Consider the following 20,201-nt stretch of genomic DNA (forward strand, 5'->3'; position numbering starts at 1 on the left):
TTACCCCATGCAGGTCATGGCTGCGACAGCGGCCTCCCTCCTCCATCTCCTCTGTGTCCTGTCTGTCGCGTCTCCTCCCGGCCAATAGGGTCTTTGGACTAGCGGCACATGGGGGTCTCAGGACTGCTTCCTGATTGGTCAGGAGGAGAAACAGGAAGACATTAGCGAATATTAATTTGCTAATGTCAAACAACAGGGTGGGCTCAGGGCGCAGTACTCTGCGCCTGAGCCCACCCTTTTTAAAAGCCAATTAGAGCCTCCAGCTCTAATCATGTGCTTCAAAACAACAAAATGGAATCCATGCGTCTGGAGCCCTATAGATTAGGGGCTGGGCCCAAAATGAGCGGTCGCCACAGTTGAAAAGAATTTGTAAGAAATTAAAAAGAAAAACACTGGAACATGTTACAGTTATAAAGTAACATGAATCACGTGTCTTAGGGGTCTACTTATACACCACTTGCATAGCCATTCCTCCAGTGAATCTGCATGCACATTTGTTTCTTTAGGCTATTTTTTCTTCCAAATGAATGTTCCTCCATTATGGGTATTTGTAAAACACCACATTATGGTTATTAGCTGGAGATGATAAGCATAGGAAGTACATATAGTTGTGCTCATAAGTTTACATACCCTGGCAGAATTTATGATTTCTTGGCCATTTTTCAGAGGATATGAATGAGAATACAAAAACGTTTCTTTCACTCATGGTTAGTGTAGTGTTATTTATTATCAATCAACTGTGTTTACTATTTTTAAATCATAATGGCAACAGAAACTACCCAAATGACACTGATTAAAAGTTTACATACTTTAACATCAATGACAGCTTGAAGTCTTTTGTGGTATTTGTGGATGAGGCGCTTTATCTTTTTAGATGGTAAAGCTGCCCATTCCTCTTAGCAAAAAGCCTCCAGATCCTCTAAATTCTTGGGCTGTCTTGCATGAACTGCACATTTGAGATCCCCCCAGAGTGGCTCAATGATATTGAGGTCAGGAGACTGAGATGGCCACTGCAGAACCTTCACTTTATTCTGCTGTAGCCAATGACAGGTCGACTTGGCCTTGTGTTTTGGATCATTGTCATGTCGGAATGTCCAAGTACGTCCCATGAGCAGCTTCCTGGCTGATGAATGCAAATGATAATATACTGCATTCATCTTGCCAACAATTTTGACCAAATTTCCTGTGCCTTTTGTAGCTCGCACTTCCCCAAAACATCAGCGATCCACCTCCGTACCTTTCATCATAGGCCTTGTTGACTCCTCTCCAAATGTAGCGTTTATGGCAGTGGCCAAAAAACTCAATTTTGGTCTCATCACTCCAAATGACTTTGTGGCAGAAGGTTTGAGGCTTGTCTCTGCGCTAATACTTTGTGACATTTGCGTAGTAATCAAGTAATTCAAGTGCCTCCTTATTGTGCATCTCGAAACAGCCACATCACATGATTTCAGAGAGTCCTGTATTTCACCTGAAGTTATTTGTGGGCTTTTCTTTGCATCCTGAACAATTTTCCAGACAGTTGTAGCTGAAATTTTAGTTGGTCTACCTGGTTTGGTTTCAACAGAACCCCTCATTTTCCACTTCTTGATTAGTTTGAACACTGTTGATTGGCATTCTCAATTCCTTGGATATCTTTTTATATCCCTTTCCCGTTTTATACAATTCAACTACCTTTTAGCACAGATCCTTTGACAATTCTTTGGCTTTCCCCATGGATCAGAATCCAGAAACGTCAGAGTAGTACTGGATGAAAGGTGCAAGGGTCTGTCAGAAATCCAGAAACTTGTTGATCTTTTATACACACACAATAATTACAAGCAAACAGATCACAGGTGAGAGAGGTTACTTTTTAATAGCTACTAAAACCCCTTTGTGTCAACTTGTGTGCATGTTATCAGGCCAAAATCACCAGGGTATGTAAACTTTTGATCAGGGTCATTTGGGAAGTTTCTATTGCCATTATGATTTAAAAAGAGTAAACACAGTTGATTGATAATAAATGGCTTCAGCCAAACACTAACCATGAGTGAAAGAAATGTTTTTGTGTTATCATTCATATTCTCTGAAAAATGGCCAATAAATCATGAATTTTGCCAGGGTATGTAAACTTATGAGCACAACTGTATATGTTCAAAACAAGAAAATCAATGTAACACAATTCTAGACCATTGGTTACATTTATTTGGTCATTTCCTCTATTGGTCAAAGCCTTTAACCATGGAGCAAGGTTGTACCACGGCCCTTAGAAGATGGATCAACACATTTGACTACGCCAATTAGATGCTATCTCGGTCTATTGGAGGGGATGAGGAAGGAGTTTTAGAGGAGGAAATGCTGAGATCAGGTTGCTTTGGTCCCAGTACTAGCCTCTGCTACTTGATAAATCTGAGTGGTATGGTGCTGAACCCAGAAGCCAGTAGGTCCAAATCTGCCCCCCCCCCCCCCCGCCACCTGTAACAGAAGTTCTAAAAGACCTCCTGTTTAAAGACCATTTCCATTAGTCTAAGCATTGCTGTCTGAGATAATCTGCTTACCAATTGCCTGGAATCTGAATGGTGGACAACGCTGGAATGAGATCTCCTGCCCAAGATAGAATTTATCCTGCTTCTCTTGCCATATGCAATTATTGTGGCACTGTCCGACTGAATCCAGATCGGATGGCCATGGAGTCAAGAGGTCCAGTGATTTAGGGATAACTAAATCACCTGAAAGTTCCCTGCACTGAGAAGACGTTTAGGACTCCTTCTAAGCCTGTCAGGCTGACATCCATTATCAGTATCTTCTAAGATAACGGAATAAGGGATTTCCCTGGCTCTAGCGCTGAATTCCTGAGCCACCAGGCCAGAGATAATCAGGCATATCAATTTGCCCAGAGATTGCACCTTCTTTTCCCACTCAGACAGAATGTTGAGTTGTAGGAGTCTAAAGCGGAAGTGAGCATACAGAAATGTCCTGAATGAAGCTACCATCAAACCCAAAACTTTAAATGTAGATTTAAGTAAATGAATGGCCAGAGCACCTGCTGCCATTTTTTTGCACCACATGTTTCTATGCACAGTTGAGTCGTATAGCCTTGTTTCCATGTCTTATGCATGAAAACATAGGAACTGGGGTGTAGAAGAATTGCAGCAAGTGCTCTGGATGGTGGAGTCAAAATGTGAACTATTTGGCTATAACAAAAGGCAGTTTGTTCCCCAAAGGGCTGGAGAGCGGTACAATAATGAGTCTCTGTAGGCAACAGTGAAGCATGGTGGAGGTTCCTTGCAAGCTTGGGGCTGCATTTCTGCAAATGGAGTTGGAGATTTGGTCAAGATCAATGGTGTCTTCAATGCTGAGAAATACAGGCAGATACTTATCCATCATGCCATACCTTTAGGGAGGTGCATGACTGGCCCCAAATGTATTCTGCAGCAGACAATGACCCTAAACAGCCAATGTCATTAAGAACGTTCTTCAGTGTAAAGACGAGCACGGAGTCCTAAAAGCGATGGCTTTACTCCGGCAGAGCCCTGATCTCAACATCAATGAGTCTCTTCATACACGAAGAGATAGAAGGATTTGAGGTGGACTATATCCACAGAAGACCTGGAGTTAATTGTCCAAAATGTTTGGAACAATCTACCTGCCAAGTTCCTTCAAAAACTGTGTACAAATGTACCTAGAAGGATTGAAGTTGTTTTGAAGTCAATGGGTGGTCACACCAAATATTGATTTGATTCAGATTTCTCTTCTGTTCATTTAATTTAGATTTTGTTAACTGAGGCACTCTAATACAGGAGATGTGTTACTAACCAGATCACTAGGTGAAAACAGAGGGAAAAAGCCTAACAAAAAGAAAATGAATGTAGCCACCACATGTAAGGATTGGTAAGCTGAAAATGTATACTTTTTTGGGGGGGAGGGAAGTTATTACTGTTTTAATTTAAAACATACCAAAGCAGCTACTGAGAGCAGGGGAGGTTATTGGCCAGTGGTAACTGGGTTGCTGAAGGCGGTAGCAAGGAGTAACTGAGGTGAAAACCACATGCCCCCTGCAATTGGAGGGAAATTCTGCCTTACACTGAAAAAGGCGGGAACAGAATGTGTAGAGCATGTTATCCCTCTCTGTAAAATCAACAGAACAAAGGGAAAATGGTAGCACTTAATAGTAGCAGAAGCAATAGTTTTGAATATTCAGCATGCATAGGACTGGAAATCTCTCAGAGATTTACCACGGTGTGGGAAATAAAGAGCACTCTCCAGCTTACACAGTACATAGAAGAATTGAAAGTAGAGCTCAATTCTTGGGCGTATTTAGCAAGAAGTCCTCAGAGCGGGGGTTATACCAGAGGCTATGTCACAGCTCTGGACCTGTAACACACTCTATGGCTAACTAGCAGTAACTGAAAGAATGGGAAGTGCCACAATCAGAGCTCAGTGCCTAAAGTTCACATTAAAGACAGGCTCCAACATCTTCAGTTTGGTGAGATTTAGGTATGGCCTTCAACATGCTGGTGAGGATTAACCCATCTAAAGCATGAAGAGAGTGGAAGAGTTAAACCTGGCTAGCCAACAGCTTTTTTTGTTTGCCTCCTGAGGGTGGCTGTATAACCCAATTGTGTATGAATTACTACTGATTGTGTGCCTCTTTATAAATGATACAGACATTTAGATTTAAATTACATTAACTGTGCAATGTTGCTTATGAAAGATTTACAATTACAGCAACTAATCACATTTAAATATAATATAATAGACTACCTTTTTTTACCAAATCCTCTATACATATAATGAATTATAATATATTTTATATTTATTAAATATATTCCAGGTTATCAAAACAAAAGGTGTTCAAAATCTTACAAAGTCTTTGTTTAGAAAGCAGTCATAGCTTAAATAGAAAAGCCTGTCCCCTACCATAATGTGTAAGAGTAGGACCCTTACTCTCTGTGTAGAAGCAGTGGTCTCTCTGCAGAGATCCAAAAAGCTTCATGCTGAATCAGAGCAGACAATTTCTAATTAGCAGGATGCATGCACGTTGCTAATTGTAGACCTATAATCTTAGTTAGCTCTGCAGATAGACCTTCTCTACAGCATGCTGCCAACAGATAGGCTTTTCTACTCAGTTGGGATTTAAAGGCTATCCCAGCAAGGCTAATAACAACCTTGCGGGGATGGATAACAAAATATAGCAAAAGGCATACAAAAGTCACCTTTTCTAAAGAGAATATTGCCCCAGGCTATCTCTAGTGCTGGTTACATGTCTGAAGCATATAACAAAGTGCTTGGCTTTTGGTGACATGGCCAGACTTAAGCCCCATACACATGATCAGAAAATGGCATGAAAAATAATGCTTTTGAAACGATTGTATGATAATCAGATCGTTAGTACAGAGCTTTCTAGGATCAATCATGATAGTTCGTACATCTTATATTATCCGATCGGACATGCATGAAAAAACATTTCAGACGATCCAACATCGTACAACTTTCATTTAATCTGTACAGTTGTTGTTCAAAAATGCAATACTAAAACAAAACAATACATTACATCACTTCCAAATTTTTATTCTGTCGGATGAGAATTTTCATGACTTCAGGTTTAATCTGAGATTAGCATGCAAAAAAAAAAGAAACGGATGATCGTTCGTCCAATAATCTCATTGTGTGTACCAGGCATTAGAGACTGCCAGCAGCAGCATTTTATCCAGAAAGTATTTCAGGCCTTCTATTACTCTTTTTTTCAGCACAGCAATGACTTCCAGATGTCAAAAAATGGGACCTAATACTAACAGTGATATTATTTAAAAAGCTATATCCTGAGAGCAGAGCGAGTGGCATAAGATATGGAAAAGATGTGCGAGAGAACAGTAGATGAAAGAGGAACCCCCATGTAGGCTACCCCTTATAGAAATAATGGGTAGTTACCACTCCAGAGACAAGGTGACAATTCAATGTCCGTGAAGAATGCTGAGGAAGAAGTTTGTCGCTCCTGGGGAAATTAGAAAAGATAAGTGTAGTGCTCCGGTGTGTTTCCAGCAGCAGATGTCTAATCCAAGTTACTCAGCCAGAAGTCTGTCTGCGGTACCATGGAAGAGATTTACTCTAATTAACCCCACCTGGATTTCCATTCAATGATTAGAGGCTCGTGTGATATGTATCAAAAGATCAATTGGCTTAATTTCTGGCACATTTTTTTTTTCCTATTATACATCGATTTTTACATCTGTGAGACGCAAGACAAAATGTCAGACAATACTGCAAACACAGGAAATGAGCTCTGTAATGCGACGTACACACGATCGGACTATCCGGCGGACTTAGTCCGCCGCCGGACTATTCAATCGTGTGTGGGCTCCAGAGCACATTTTCTTCCCAAAAGTCCGGCGGACTTAGAAAGAAAACTTGACTCAAAATTGTCTGCCGGACTCGGCTTTTAGCGGACAATCCGTTCATCTGCGTGCTAGTCCGGTGGACTTAAACTGATGCTAGGGCAGCTATTGGCTACTGGCTATGAACTTCCTTATTCTACATCATAACGTTCGAATCTGCCAGACTTTTGGAGTAATCGTGTGTGGCCAGGTCCATTCGGCGGATCTCTGCTGCAAAGTCCGGCGGATTGTCCGTCTGATAGTCCGATTGTGTGTACGCGGCATAACAGTTATTCACAAAAATGTTAGAAAGTTAAAACGAAGATTGTACTCACATTGACCACAGCTTCCCTTACATTCCTTACATATTTGCATCCAAATTGAAAAAATGGGGTTGAAATGTGATTGGCTGTTTTGGGCATGGCCTTGTACTTATTCTTCTTATTTATAGGGTATGTCCACCCAAAACTGATATTTTGTTCTTTGGTAGAGGTTTTAAAATGAAACCACCAATTTCTTATATGCCTTGGAGAATCTATTGGCAAGATCCCAATGCCTCAGTTCTTGTGTCTGCACACCTTGTGACTTCTATAAAGGGTTCCCACTCTCCTTGCCTAATGTATTTTATATTATAAAAAATACACACTTCTCTTAGGTGGATAGTAACAGTACACAAGAAATTATAAAATTGAGACCTAGCTGCTTCCATGGCATATAGATACCGGGTGCTGACTTAGACCACTAGGCTCTACCTATAATAAAATGATTACAATTGGGTGGAGCAGTTGTTTAATAGATAACAAGAGAAGGTAATAGTCCACCTACATTAAGGCCTGGTTCACACTGGTGCAACATGAAAGTCGTGCAACTGTCGATCCGACTTTGCCCTGCAAATTCTGTGCAACATTGATCCGACTTCCATGCAACCTTAAATAGGTTGTATAGTCTATTTTTTATCTTTTCCCTACAGGTAAGCCTATATTAAGGCTTATCTGTAGGTAAAAAAAAATATCTCCTAAACCTGTACGGTTTAGGAGATATTCCCCTTGCAATGAGCCACTGACTGCAGCGGCGCATGCGCACAGGGGATTCTCGGCTGAAAGCCTGGCAGATTCCAGGCCTTGCCGGAAAGAAGTTTCCCACGTGCATGCACAGGAGTGACAACATCGCAGCTCCAGCCACTCACATTGCTGGAGCTGTGATACCCGGAAGACACGCCGAGGCAACATGTCATCTCCCTCGGCGTGGACCAGGTGAATTACCGACGCCTCGTTCTCAGGTGAGTATTTCATAATGAGCTAGTATGCAGTGCATATTAGCTCATTATGCCTTTTGTCTTACAGGGGTATTAAAAAAAAAAAAAGTGTCAGGGGGTATACAACCGCTTTAATGAACGGGATCCAATTTTGATCTGACTTTGACAAAATATTTTAAAAAAACAGCATAGGCCCCCCCCCCCCCTCAAAATCCACTGCAGGCCATTTGGGTCTGGTATGGATTTTGAGGGGAACCCCAAGCCAGAATAAAAAAAAAAATGGTATAGGGTCTGCCCCAAATCCATAGCAGACCCTTATCCCTGGTATGCAGCCTGGCAGACCAGTAAACGGGGGGGGGGGGGGGGAGCGAGGGCCACACCCCCTCCTGAACCATACCAGGCCACATGCTCTCAACATGGGGGGGGTTAAGACTCCACAAGGGGGCAGGGTCACCTGATGGCCATGCTGACAGAATGGCAGGAGCCAGCATTGGAGGAGCAGTGTTTTTTTATTTTCAGCAGTCAGCTGCGGTAGAAGACATTATGACTGACATTGGAGCTACCACAGGGGACATTTTTCAATTAAAAGTGGTATTAAATCCAAAAGCAAACATTTATTTTATTGTAGATTACCAATACTTAGATGTCCTTTATTTTCACCTGGCGATCATGCCAGCAAGTCTGTTGTTTTTAAACTGAACAAGCTGTGCAGATGTAGCAGTCAGCGGGCTAAGACAACCTATTTACCATTGGCAGGGGTGCTAGCAATCGTCAGCTTTTATTTATTTAGATAAAACCTTTATCCCAAAAAAATTAAAACTGTTGCTGTAACTGATTATACATTGTTAGCTGGAGATTGGCTTTGATTTGTTAGTGTCTCTAAATTTGCTAGTACATCTAAACACCCTGCTCCCCCAGACCGAGAATGCTGCTGTACAAAGGTGTCTCTGTTAATCCATCCAGAATTCAGGTGCCCTAAAACAAGAGGTGTGTTGCTGGCCAGATCAACAGGTGAAAGCAGAGGGAAAGAAGACTAAAAAAAAAGAAAACGAATGCAGTCATAACATTAATGATTTCTAAGCTGCAATATAGTTCTTTTTTGGTTTAAAACGACTTTAACGTTTTGAAAAAAAAAAAAGAAGAGTTATACGTTTTAAAAGAGAAGGGCGGGCATTGAAAAAAAGAAACACTGGTTTTTAAAGATGCAAGATATACAACAAGCGGAGGAGTGGCATTATCAGTGTATGGATATATTTCCACAGTTTTACGAAACTTGGGTACTATGGATGGAGTTCACAGTCTCTGACAGATACAAACAATTGATATTATGATACCGTTAGTGTTTTTTTTTTCTGATGGCTATTTTTTTATTTAACAAGCTTGTGAAGACCAGGTTAGGGTTGCTGACCTGTTTTTTTTTTCTTAAGGTGTTCTTTCTCCCAAGGGAGGGGTGACAGGGATCTTTGTTTGGCTCCCCTCCTCCCCCCAAATCTCCCTTTCTCTTAGTTCTCTGATCACTTCTCAGTTTAGGCTTTATCAAGCGCATCAATGGAGCTGGGAGATTTCATAGGCCTTTTTTTGCTTTGTTTATTGCTTGATACTGGTGTTTTACATTCTTGGGCACAAATTTTACTGCACTTTGCTTGTAAAAGTTGATGTTTCCCTAGTACATCCTGGGAACTTTGAGTATAAAGGGAATGTGAGATTCCAGTACCTTGTAATTGATGGCCTTTATTTTTTCGAAAGTCTCAACTGTTTTGTTCTTATATCTCTGTCTAAATAAAGATTTTGCAAAAAAAAAAAAGGCAACATACATACTTAGCTAGGTGAATGTAGCACTGATCCTGCCACCTCTAAGGCTGTATTCACACCTATGTATTTTTAGTGCTTTTTACATTTTGCAGATTTGCACTACAGAACGTGTTAGATAGGAAACCATGTTAAATCGACTGTAGTGCAAATCTGCAAAATGCAAAAAGCACAAACAATGCATAGGTGTGAATCCAGCCTAAGACAGAGAACTAAGCAATCAATAACCGCTCTTCACTCAGTTCTCGGTCTTCAGTGAGCAGAAAGTTGCAGCTGTCAGTCACTGGCTATCTGCTCTGCCCCTCCAGCACTCTCTCAGCAGCATGAGATTTGGGTGGATTCCAACATTAAAATCATGATCTATCTAGAGCCTGAACCAAGTAGTAATGTCAGTATGTCAGCCGAGTTTCGCCCGCTGTCAGCTGAATACAGATTACAGGAGTGCAGAATGATGTGCCCTCTTGTGACCTACAGCAGATGTAGGGCCAAAAGAGTTTTTGTCCTACTTCTCCTTTAACTTTAAAAGATAACTAAACTCAAGGAATCAACTTTTAAATTTATACAATATTGCAGCTTACTAATACTTAGGTGTGGTGGCTGCATTCATTTTTTTTTTGTTTTTTTACATTCAGGCTAAAGACTGCCATATTGTCAGGGCTGGCTTAGCCCTTCCTTCTCTGGGCTGGCCGATCAGCTGTTGGCTAATTGCCAGCTCTCTTCTCTCTCCACAGTTACCAGCTTTTCCTGATGAAGCTCGTCTGACCTGCCTACTTAAAGCCTTCCAGCTCACTTCACCTCTGCCTTCGCCTTGGTCACATCACTAGAAACCATCTCCTGCGGTTTGTTTAACCACTTCAATACAGGGCACTTTCACCCTCTTCCTTCCCAGCCCAATTTTCAGCTTTCATCGCTCTAGCGCTTTCAGTGACAATTGCGCGGTCATGCTACACTGTACCCAAATGAAATTGTTATAATTTTGTTCACACAAATAGAGCTTTATTTTGGTCTTATTTATTCACGACTCCGTTTTTTTTTTTTTTGCGATATAAGCGCAAAAAAAGCGGAAATTTGGAAAAAAAACAATATTTTCTTTTTTCTATTTGAAAATAAATCCAATAAAATCTAATTTTGTCATAAATTTAAGCCAAAATGTATTCTGCTACATGTTTTTGGTAAAACAAATTCCGTTAAGTGTATAATAATTGGTTTGTGTGATCAGGGACATATGTACGTAAATGATCATGTACATATGTGTGCAGGTGATCACGTACATATGTGTGCAGATAATCATTGGGACATGTGATTTTAGTGGGACATATGTGGGGGACATGTTTTTATTATTAGGGACATGTGTTTTTATTATTTGGGGACATGTATGTTTTGGGGACATGTGTGTTTTGGGGACATATGTGGGGACTGTGTTTGTACTGTGTGGTGTGTTGTGTGTTGACACTACACTGATGATCAGTGAGTAAAAAGCTGTAAAAAGCAGCCCATACTCACTGATCATCAGCCAGCTGCAGCGTTCTGCTCTCCTCTCCTCAGCGATGACTTCCGTGTGAGGAGAGGAGAGCCGATTGCCTAACAACCGGCTGTTTGTTTACATCACATGACGGTCGTGGTTGGACACGGCCGTCATGTGATCAGGAGGGCCAATCACAGAGCCCTCCTGCCGATCTGAGATGTGTGGTGTCCGGGTGACACGCGCACATCGGGATCGCGCTGCTGCGCGGGCACGTGCGATCCCGCTACTTCTGAAGGACGTCCTATCAGGAGTAGACGGCCGTATATATGCATTGGCCGGGTGGGAAGTGGTTAAAGACTGGCTTGCTGACAGCCCTTCTGGCTCCTTATCCTGTTTGCTGTTGCTCTACTTGGATCCCTGACTTCTGGCCTGGCTGACTATCTGATCTGGATACTGGACTCTGGCTATGCTTGACTACGCTTTTTCTATTTATCTTTTTTTTTTTATTAATAAACAAGTGTGATTTAATTGTACTTCTGTTTCATCTGATTCATGGTTTCTGTCACATATACAAGTTGAATTTTAGCTGATTACTGTTAAATCGCACAAAATTTCAGCCATGACACCACCTGACTCAACAAAATTTGACTGTTCAATTTACTTTTGTTAAAGGAGTCAGGTGGAAATTTGTAGGCCTAACAGGGCCTGGATCCAATCATATGCAGGCGCTGTTTGGGTATTCTTACAGCTGCAGTTGTTAGAATACAATAGCCAATAGAAGTGATTTGTCCTTCCACGCATTTAGCATGGATAGAGGCATTTATTTTTGATGCGTTCAGCAGGTAGGACTTTTGTCAATATGGCAGACAGGGAAAAGCTTTGTGCTCAGTATTCTGCTGTTGCCAGGGTGACCTGTCATTTTTTTGGAGATGTGGCTTCTGAGCTCATGACGTTGGGTGTGGATGGCATTTCGGGGAAGTGTTCTTGCTTACTGTGGGGGCTCTGCTCACCTGGCCTTCCAATTATCATCCACCACCACCACCATCAACTACTGAGCATCGGGGGCTCAGCAGGTGAGTGGAGGACATCATCTCACACACTGATATTTACTGACTGTATGGAATACAACATTTCTGTGAATGAAAATACAGGATAAAATGAAGAAGGGTTAGAAGCTCTGTCTGTTTTTTATAGAAGTCCCATTGGGTAGGATTTCCTTACCTAGCTTTCCCAGAGTAGGTGTCATCTTAAGCCTATCAATTGGTCAGTGAAGCAGTATTTCACATTTGAAGGATAAACAGGGAGGGGGGAGCCCAGCTCATCTTTTACAGGAAAAGTTGAGATTTGTAAATAGTTTCAGCTGTCTACTCAATATTTGTGGATCTATTGATAATTTTGACAGGAAGTTTTCACTGAAGGCAACTTCCACTTAAACATGTTTTAAGCATTTACTCCAGCTGAATTGATTCAGTTTGTGACAATTTACTTCATGCTGTCATCTGTGGTACAAAGTGGGAATATTGAAGCCTTGCCACATCACTAGAATTCTTACATTTTTAGTGGTCTGCTAATTGTAAAGGGTGGTATATGTTTTGCCAGCTGTCTCATACACTGTATCTCTGCATGATTTATAGTCTGTGCACAAAATTCAGAAGTGGCCACCATCATCTATCCAATAGAAAACTGGTTATCCACCGGAAGGCCTGATCTATTTCATATGGCCCCATTTGACTTTAGGTATGTTTTGCGAAATAAAACACAGTTGCCCTGGAATTTAATCTGCCTTCTGCATATGCCTCACATTAACCTTTAAACAATTCAGACAGAGAATCTTAAACTTTTGATCTCTTTCCTGTCAATTTCACAGTCTTACTGACAGCATGGTTTGAAATAAAATCTCAGTAATCGGCGTGTCACTTCATTAGAGACACAGGCACATGACATGTGTTATTCCAGCATGATCCTGCCAACAGAGCCTAGACTTATGTTATCCCACCGTTGTCAGTTGTGTAAATGACTTTCTTATAATACAATATATGACATGCCAAGGGAAATTCATCATTCCACTCACTGTGTTGTCACAAATGTGATGTTAGGGACATAGAGTAAGTCACACTCTGTTACAAGGAACATTGACAAACTTAATGAGCCACTACACATGGCTAAAATAATTTTTATGCAAAGAAAAACCAATACAGTACAGAAAAGGTAGTAATGATTATTAATATAAGTCTGCAGGTAGTGTTACATTAGTTGATGTCTTTGGCTAACAAAGACTACCGATATGTTTTAAAAAAAAAAAACATCCATGCCACCTTCATTTTAGATGCCCACTTTTCGACAAATCTTATCAAATGCTCACATATCAATACATTTTGGGGAAACCTGCATTGAACTCATATTACCATTGAATAGTAGGCATCAGGAGGAACCGGTCACCCCCCTGTCAGAAACACTGGAGTTTCCAGACATACTCCAGTCACCATCACTTGGGTCTCCAGTCATCCTCCTGTCACCATCATTGAGGTCTCAAGTCACCCCCCTGTCACCATCACTGGAGTCTCCAGTCATCCTCCTGTCACCATTACTGGAGTCTCTAGTCATCCTCCTGTCACCAGTCATCCTCCTGTCAACATCACTGGAATATACAGTCATCCTCCAATTACCATCACTGGAGTTTATATTTATCCTCCTGCAACCATCATTGGAGTCACCAGTCCTCCTCCTGTCACCATCACTGGAGTCTCCAGTCATTCTCCTGTCACCATCACTGGAGTCTCCAGTCATCCACCTCGAACCATCACTGGAGTCTCCAGTCATTCTCCTGTCACCATCACTGGAGTCTCCAGTCATCCACCTCGAACCATCACTGGAGTCTCTATTCCTCCTCCTGTTACAATCACTGTAGTCTCTATTCATCCTCCTGTTACCATCACTGTGGTCTCTATTCATCCTCCTATTACCATCACTGGAGTCTACTGTCATCTTCCAGTCACCATCATTGGGGTCCTCAGTTATACTCCTTTAAGTATTAGTGAAGTCTACAGTCATCCTCTTGTCAGTATCTATTAAGTGCCTTGAAGTTCATGTGCTGATATTGCACACCTTGGCCCATATTTAACATGGTAGAATATTTTAAAGATTCCAGAACATCTATTGGGGGGTGACAATAAACACAAGATTTGGTAGCATAAGGTGCTTTTAACAGTTTAAATTTTGAAGAGAAACATTACAAATAAGTGTACATTTTTTTTTTATATTATACAGTATGTGAATGGAAAAGAAACATCTTAATTCATTTTAAAATCATTATGTGGCCACTTTGGTACTTACTTCTATTCCAATTTCAAACCCCCCACCAAGTCCTGCTATGCCAATAGCAGAAGGAGCAGACCATCCTAGTGGAAACAGAGACTGAGTTAGTCAAATCTGAATCGAGACAAGCAACATAGTTCTTCAGAGGAAATTATATTTAAAGTAAAAGGTTTAAAGGATAATTTCACATTTGGAACCCATATGTAAGGCGTAACATGTAACATTCTCCAGCACCTCCCCCCTCCTCACCTGTGACAGAGTACAGGGGTTCCTCTCCCTCACAGCCTTTGTCACGTTTAAAATTGGCATGGCTGTGCAGAGCTGGGCCCACATGCAAAGCTGTGCCCACATGGCCATATCATTCATTCACTAAAATCTGTGAATAAATATACTACAAGTCCAGTCTGCCAGGGTCAGTGTAAGGATTTTTGTCTACACAGATGAAGGTGCATTTTGCCCCCTTTCCCCACTCTCCTCCCACCACCCCCTCCCCTTCATGACAGTGCGTATGCATTCCCTGCTTCCTCTCACTGGCTACAGGTAGCGGACAGGTGAGACAAACTAAAACTTCCAAGCTGCAACTGGTAGAAGAGAGGGCACAGTGTTAGGGAATGGAAGACAGGTATTTTAACCACTTGAGTCCTGCTGGAATTATTTTTTTAATTTTTTGTTTACATGTTTTAAAAATCTATTTAGGCCTAAAGGTTACTTAAAATTCTGAAAACATTATATATTTCCTGAAATAAGACGCTCTAGAGAACAAAATGTTGGAAGTTCCAATTTTTTGTGTTACATGATATTACTGCAACGAATTATGAAACACAAAATGTAGGTAATAAATACACTAAAGTACATTTTTGGGCAGATACGTAGATGGAATCTATTACCCAATTGTCTTGGTAAAATATAAAAGAATAGGGTTGTGCCAAGTAAATAGATAACCAACATGTGCCAATGAAATGGTGAAAAACAACAGTGCCCTATATTTTTTCATAAGCACCACTTTAAAAGCCCTTACAGGTCATCTGTATATTATGCCGAGGTATGGTGCTAAAATTATTGCTTTCACCCCGGAATGCGTAGTGCTATATAATATGTGTAGGGTATTTACCTTTTTCCAACGTAGGCACCCCAACTTGTGTGTTTTTGTATGTGTGGGCTCTAAAAAATAAAAATAAAATTCTGATGTTTAAAACTTTATTTTATTTTTTACAATACTTTATTGCTATCACATAGGGGACCAATAGCCCCCTATGTGATAGCGTATAGGTGGCAGGTACTCTTTATTAGACATCCGGGGTCTTGATGTCTCCTCTTTACTCCACTGCTGCTGATAGCACAAAGAATGTGTTCCTTCACTGGGCACTGATCCCAGTGATTGACAGCTCATGACCAGAAAATTACAGCTAACAAGTCACTTCCTGATCTGTACACAGGAGGGAGGCTCAGTGGACAGATGTCCATTAAGCACCCCCTTCACCCTTCCCTGTGATACCCGCCATGACCCCAACAGGCTCGCAGGTGGGACAGTGGAGCCCGGTAAATATGGTGGGGGGGTGCACATCACAACGGTTGTGAAAGTGATAAGCTTGTATCACTTCCACATTGAAAGCCCCGACAGTTGGCTTTACAAAAGTACACACATTTCTGGCCAGTATAGTAAACAGGAGTATATAAAAACACATTTGCAGCACAATTAAAAATCTGAATCTCCAGCAAATAGCTGGGGATACTGATTCCATCGCCCCCCCCCCCCACTCATCCTGGAACCCTAATGCGGCTGCCTAAGCCACATTATGGTGGTGCCAGTCCTGACCGTGGCAGATGGACTTGTAGTTCTCAATGGACTATGAGGGTGCTGATCTGTGCCCTTGTAGTCCCACTGACACTTCCTCCAACTTTGAAAGCTGGAGGACATGTCTGCAGGAGCCTGATATTGCACATGCAATAATAAAAAAATAATAAATGGAGATTTTTTTTTAACTGCAAAAATATGCGCATTTATTATTTTTCCTTAATGGTGAACTTAGCCTTTAAACTACATTCTAGAAAAAAATTACCTCAGGAACTCTCATATAATGCCATTTTAATATCTTTACCCAGCAACTTGACAGCAACTCACACTTTGAGCCATGTAATTCAAACAATTAACACATGTTACAGATTTAAAAGGTACCATGGGGATAGGATTATGTCAATGAAAACAAGGTGTTTTCAAATGTATTAATTTCAGGCATTTATATAGCACCATCATTTACACAGAGTTTTTCACATCACATTTCATACCTCCTGTCATGATTTTAGACAAACGACATCTGCCTTGACACATTTCAGGACACCACTGGGAATCAATTAAAGTGTGCGAGTTGCTCATATGACCATAAATGTGGTGTATGTTCCCAACACTCATTTAAACTAAGGAAGGTACTTGGCTGAGTGGTGAAACAGGTCCAGCTGAATGTGAACAACTACTAGCACTGGCTATTCCATTACCTTGGTGGTGTATACAAGAAACTTTACAGGCATTTGAAAGCTTTCCTTTGGTCTAAATACTTTCTGAGTCCCTGAGGCTAATAGCATTTTTAAAGAGGTCAGCAATGGAAGCCTATGTGTTTTTTTTTCTTTTTATGTTTCCTTTAAAGCACAACTCCCACTTTTCATCAACCTGCATATAGCAGTCATCAAGAATTTAGTTTTCTTATGCCTGCACTAATTCTTGAAATATCAGTGGAGCTGTTTGGGTAAATATTTCAGTTATTGTTTTCTTAAAGTAAATATAGTGTATAATCTTTATAAATTTTTTAACAATGAATCTAAATGTGATCAGATTAATGTAAATATTTTTTCAATCTGGGTTCATATTGTTTATATGTGTACCGATCGAAGTGAATAACATTGATTATCTCATTACAATGGCATCTGAAAGTGGATGGGATATATCGAGCATTAAGTGAACAAGTTGTTCGTGAAGTTTATGTGTTGAAAGCAGGAACAGCTGGGCAAGTGTAAGTATCTGAGTGACTTTGACATGGGCCAAAATGTAATGGCTAGATGACTGGGTCAGAGCAACTCCAAAACTGCAGCTCTTGTAGGATGTTTTCATTCTGCAGTGGTCAGAACATACCAAAAGTGGTCCAAATGAGGAAAACTGGTGAACTGGCAAAGGATCATGGGCGGCCAAGGCTCAGTGATGCAAAAAAAGGAGTGAAGTCTGGCTTTTGTAGTCCGATCCAATAGAAGCACTACTATGCTTACCCTTGTTCACACCCAAAAACACTGTGCACTAGAGCTTGACCACAGAGCACTTGACCACTAGAGCTTGACCACAGAACTTGACCACAGAGCAATGGTACAACGAATCACATTTTGTTTTGCATCATGTGGATGGCTGGGTGCATGTGAGTCGCTTACTTGGGGAAGAGATGGCACCAGGATGCACTATGGCAAGAAGGCAAGCCACTGGAGGCAGTGTGATGCTCTGGGCAATGTTCTCATGGGAAACCTTGGGTCCTGCCATTCATGTGGATGTTACTTTGGAGTCCATGACTTAATGGGTCAGAGCAGTTTTGGCGGCAAAAGGATAATCAACTGAAAATGAGGTGGGTGGTCATAATATTATGGCTGTATATGCACATTAAAATGGGTATATTTACTATTATTACATATGCAGGCTATGCATCCTACTCAGCAATGCTGCACAATGATTGGGATTTAAATTTTGTTATACATTTTAAATTATAAGAACTTTAATGTTGATTGTCAGCTGGCAGATCATTAAACTTTGAGCAACACATAAACATCCAAAAAAAATAAAATAATATATATATATAAATATATATATATATATATATATAATATATATATATATATATATATATATATATATATATATATATATATATATATATTTATTTATTTATTTTTTTGTCAGTTATTCATTTGCCAACTCTTATCCTACATATGTTTTAGGACCCTTTCACACAACCATTCTGGTCAGGTCTGCCTATCACCCCTATGGACTTGTCAACACCCCTACAGACTTGTGTCCATTTACATATACCTACCTTGGATCGAAGGTAGTCATGTGTAAACAGACAATGTAGTCCGTTTATACCGGGTTGCCCATACAACAGACAGGCTCTGTCGGTGTCTGTTCTGCATAAACTAAGTGGTCACGGACCTGTGCTCCATCCACTCTGATCTGATCAGCAGGGGATTGGTGAGCGGGTCCCCTGCTGATCAGAACGGAGTACGCCCCATGTACAAGGGGCCTTAACCAAAAGGTAGAGTTATGCTATATACCTATGCACAAAGTGATGGCCTTATAAAATAAGAGTCCATCTGCTATATGGCAAACCAACCTCCTTGCCAAAAAACACTGATGTTGGCAGATTTGTTGTGTCATTGGACAAACCCGAAAGTTGAACGCCAAGTAGATATCAAGAAAATCACCAATTAATGTAGTTATAACTTCAAAAGAAAATCTTTGAAAACGTAAGTATTATTAGATGGACTCGTTTAAAAGGATCGTAAGGCAGATCATAACGGCAGAAGTTTTTTTTTATCTTAATGCATTCAATGCATTAAAATAAAAAGCCTTCTGTGTACAGCCGCCCCCTCAGCCCCCCCCTAACACTTACCTGAGGTCGCTCTCTTTCCAGTGATGTCCACGAGTGTCTCAGCCATCTGTGATTCTCCCTCCCGATTGGCTGACACACTGCAGCATTGCTATTGACTCCCGCTGCTGTCAAAGTCAGCTAGCCAATCAGGAGAGAGAGGGGGTATGGCTCTGTTTCTGAATGTACACAGGGGCTGTGACTCGGTTCGAGTGCTCCTATAGCAAGCTGCTGTGGGGGTACTCAACAGGAGGGAGGGGCCAGGATGACACAAGAGGGACCTGAGAAGAGGATGATCCGGGCTGCTCTGTGCAAATCCACTACAACAGAGAAGGTAAGCATAACATGAGATAGTCAGCAATGACCATATTCCAGAGGGTAGTATTGGGGGCATTAGTGGTAGGTCAACTAAAGCATATAAACCCAAGGGAAGTATAGTAACAAGTCCTATTTGCAATCTCGGAACACCCAATACCCCATGCGACCGGTCTAAACTACGTGGCATGTCCACCAATGCCAGGAGCCTGTCGGATAAGATGAGTGAACTAGAGATACTGTTGAGCGAGGAGGATTTCGATTTTGTGGGAATTTTAGAGACCTGGTTCAAAATCTCTCATGATTGGCTGGCAACCATTCAAGGGTCTTCCCTTTATCGCAGGGATTGAGAGGGTAAAAAGGGGGGAGGGGTATGCCTGTATATCAAAAATAATGTACAAGTGAATGTGAGAGATGACATCACTAAGGGAGCTAAGGAGGAAGTGGAATCCTAATGGGTAGAGTGAAGCGAAGGGGAAAATAATACTGGGAATATGCTATAGACCCCCTAACCTGAGGGAGGAGGGGGAGACGGACCTTCTATCACAATGTGGATTAGCAGCAAGGATGGGAAGTGTTGTCATAATGGGGGATTTTAATTATCCAGATTCATTTAATTATCCAATTATTTGTCTAAGACTCGCTAGTTCCGTCTTACAGGGCAATTTCATGGGCCAGATGGTAGACACACCAACTAGAAACAAGGCGTTACTTGATCTACTGATTACCAACAATACAGACCTGATCATGAATGTGGAAATATGGGGCAATTTAGGAAAAAGCAATCACAGGTCAATTGGCTTCAGTATAAATCACACAAATAGGAAAGACATTGAATTTCAAAAGAGCCAACTTCCCTAAACTATGAACCTTGCTAGAAGATATAAATTGGGATAAAATCTTAAATACAAATAACATGGAGGAGACATGGGTTTTCTTTAAGAGCATATAAAATAAGGGCATTAGCCAGTGCATCCCATTGGGAAATACATTTCAAAGAGCGAATAAAAGTCCTGGATGGCTTAACTCCAATGTAAAAATGCATATAAAATCAAAGGAGAAGGCCTTCAAAAAAT

At 41.0% G+C, this 20,201-nt stretch overlaps 1 protein-coding gene across 1 annotated transcript in view; it reads right to left on the bottom strand.

The window, feature by feature from the left end:
* Nucleotides 1-20,201, bottom strand: part of SH3YL1 (SH3 and SYLF domain containing 1) — a 273,258-nt gene that overhangs the window by 172,158 nt on the left and 80,899 nt on the right. The window contains exon 4 of the mRNA XM_077488694.1: nucleotides 14,213-14,277. Within this exon, the coding sequence (XP_077344820.1) occupies nucleotides 14,213-14,277 (65 nt within the window). The remainder of the gene's footprint in view (nucleotides 1-14,212; nucleotides 14,278-20,201) is intronic.

This window comes from Lithobates pipiens, unplaced genomic scaffold, assembly GCF_037356315.1.
Source record: "Lithobates pipiens isolate NorthernLeopardFrog02 unplaced genomic scaffold, aLitPip1_a1.2 Scaffold_18, whole genome shotgun sequence".
NCBI classification, from domain to species: Eukaryota; Metazoa; Chordata; class Amphibia; order Anura; family Ranidae; genus Lithobates; species Lithobates pipiens.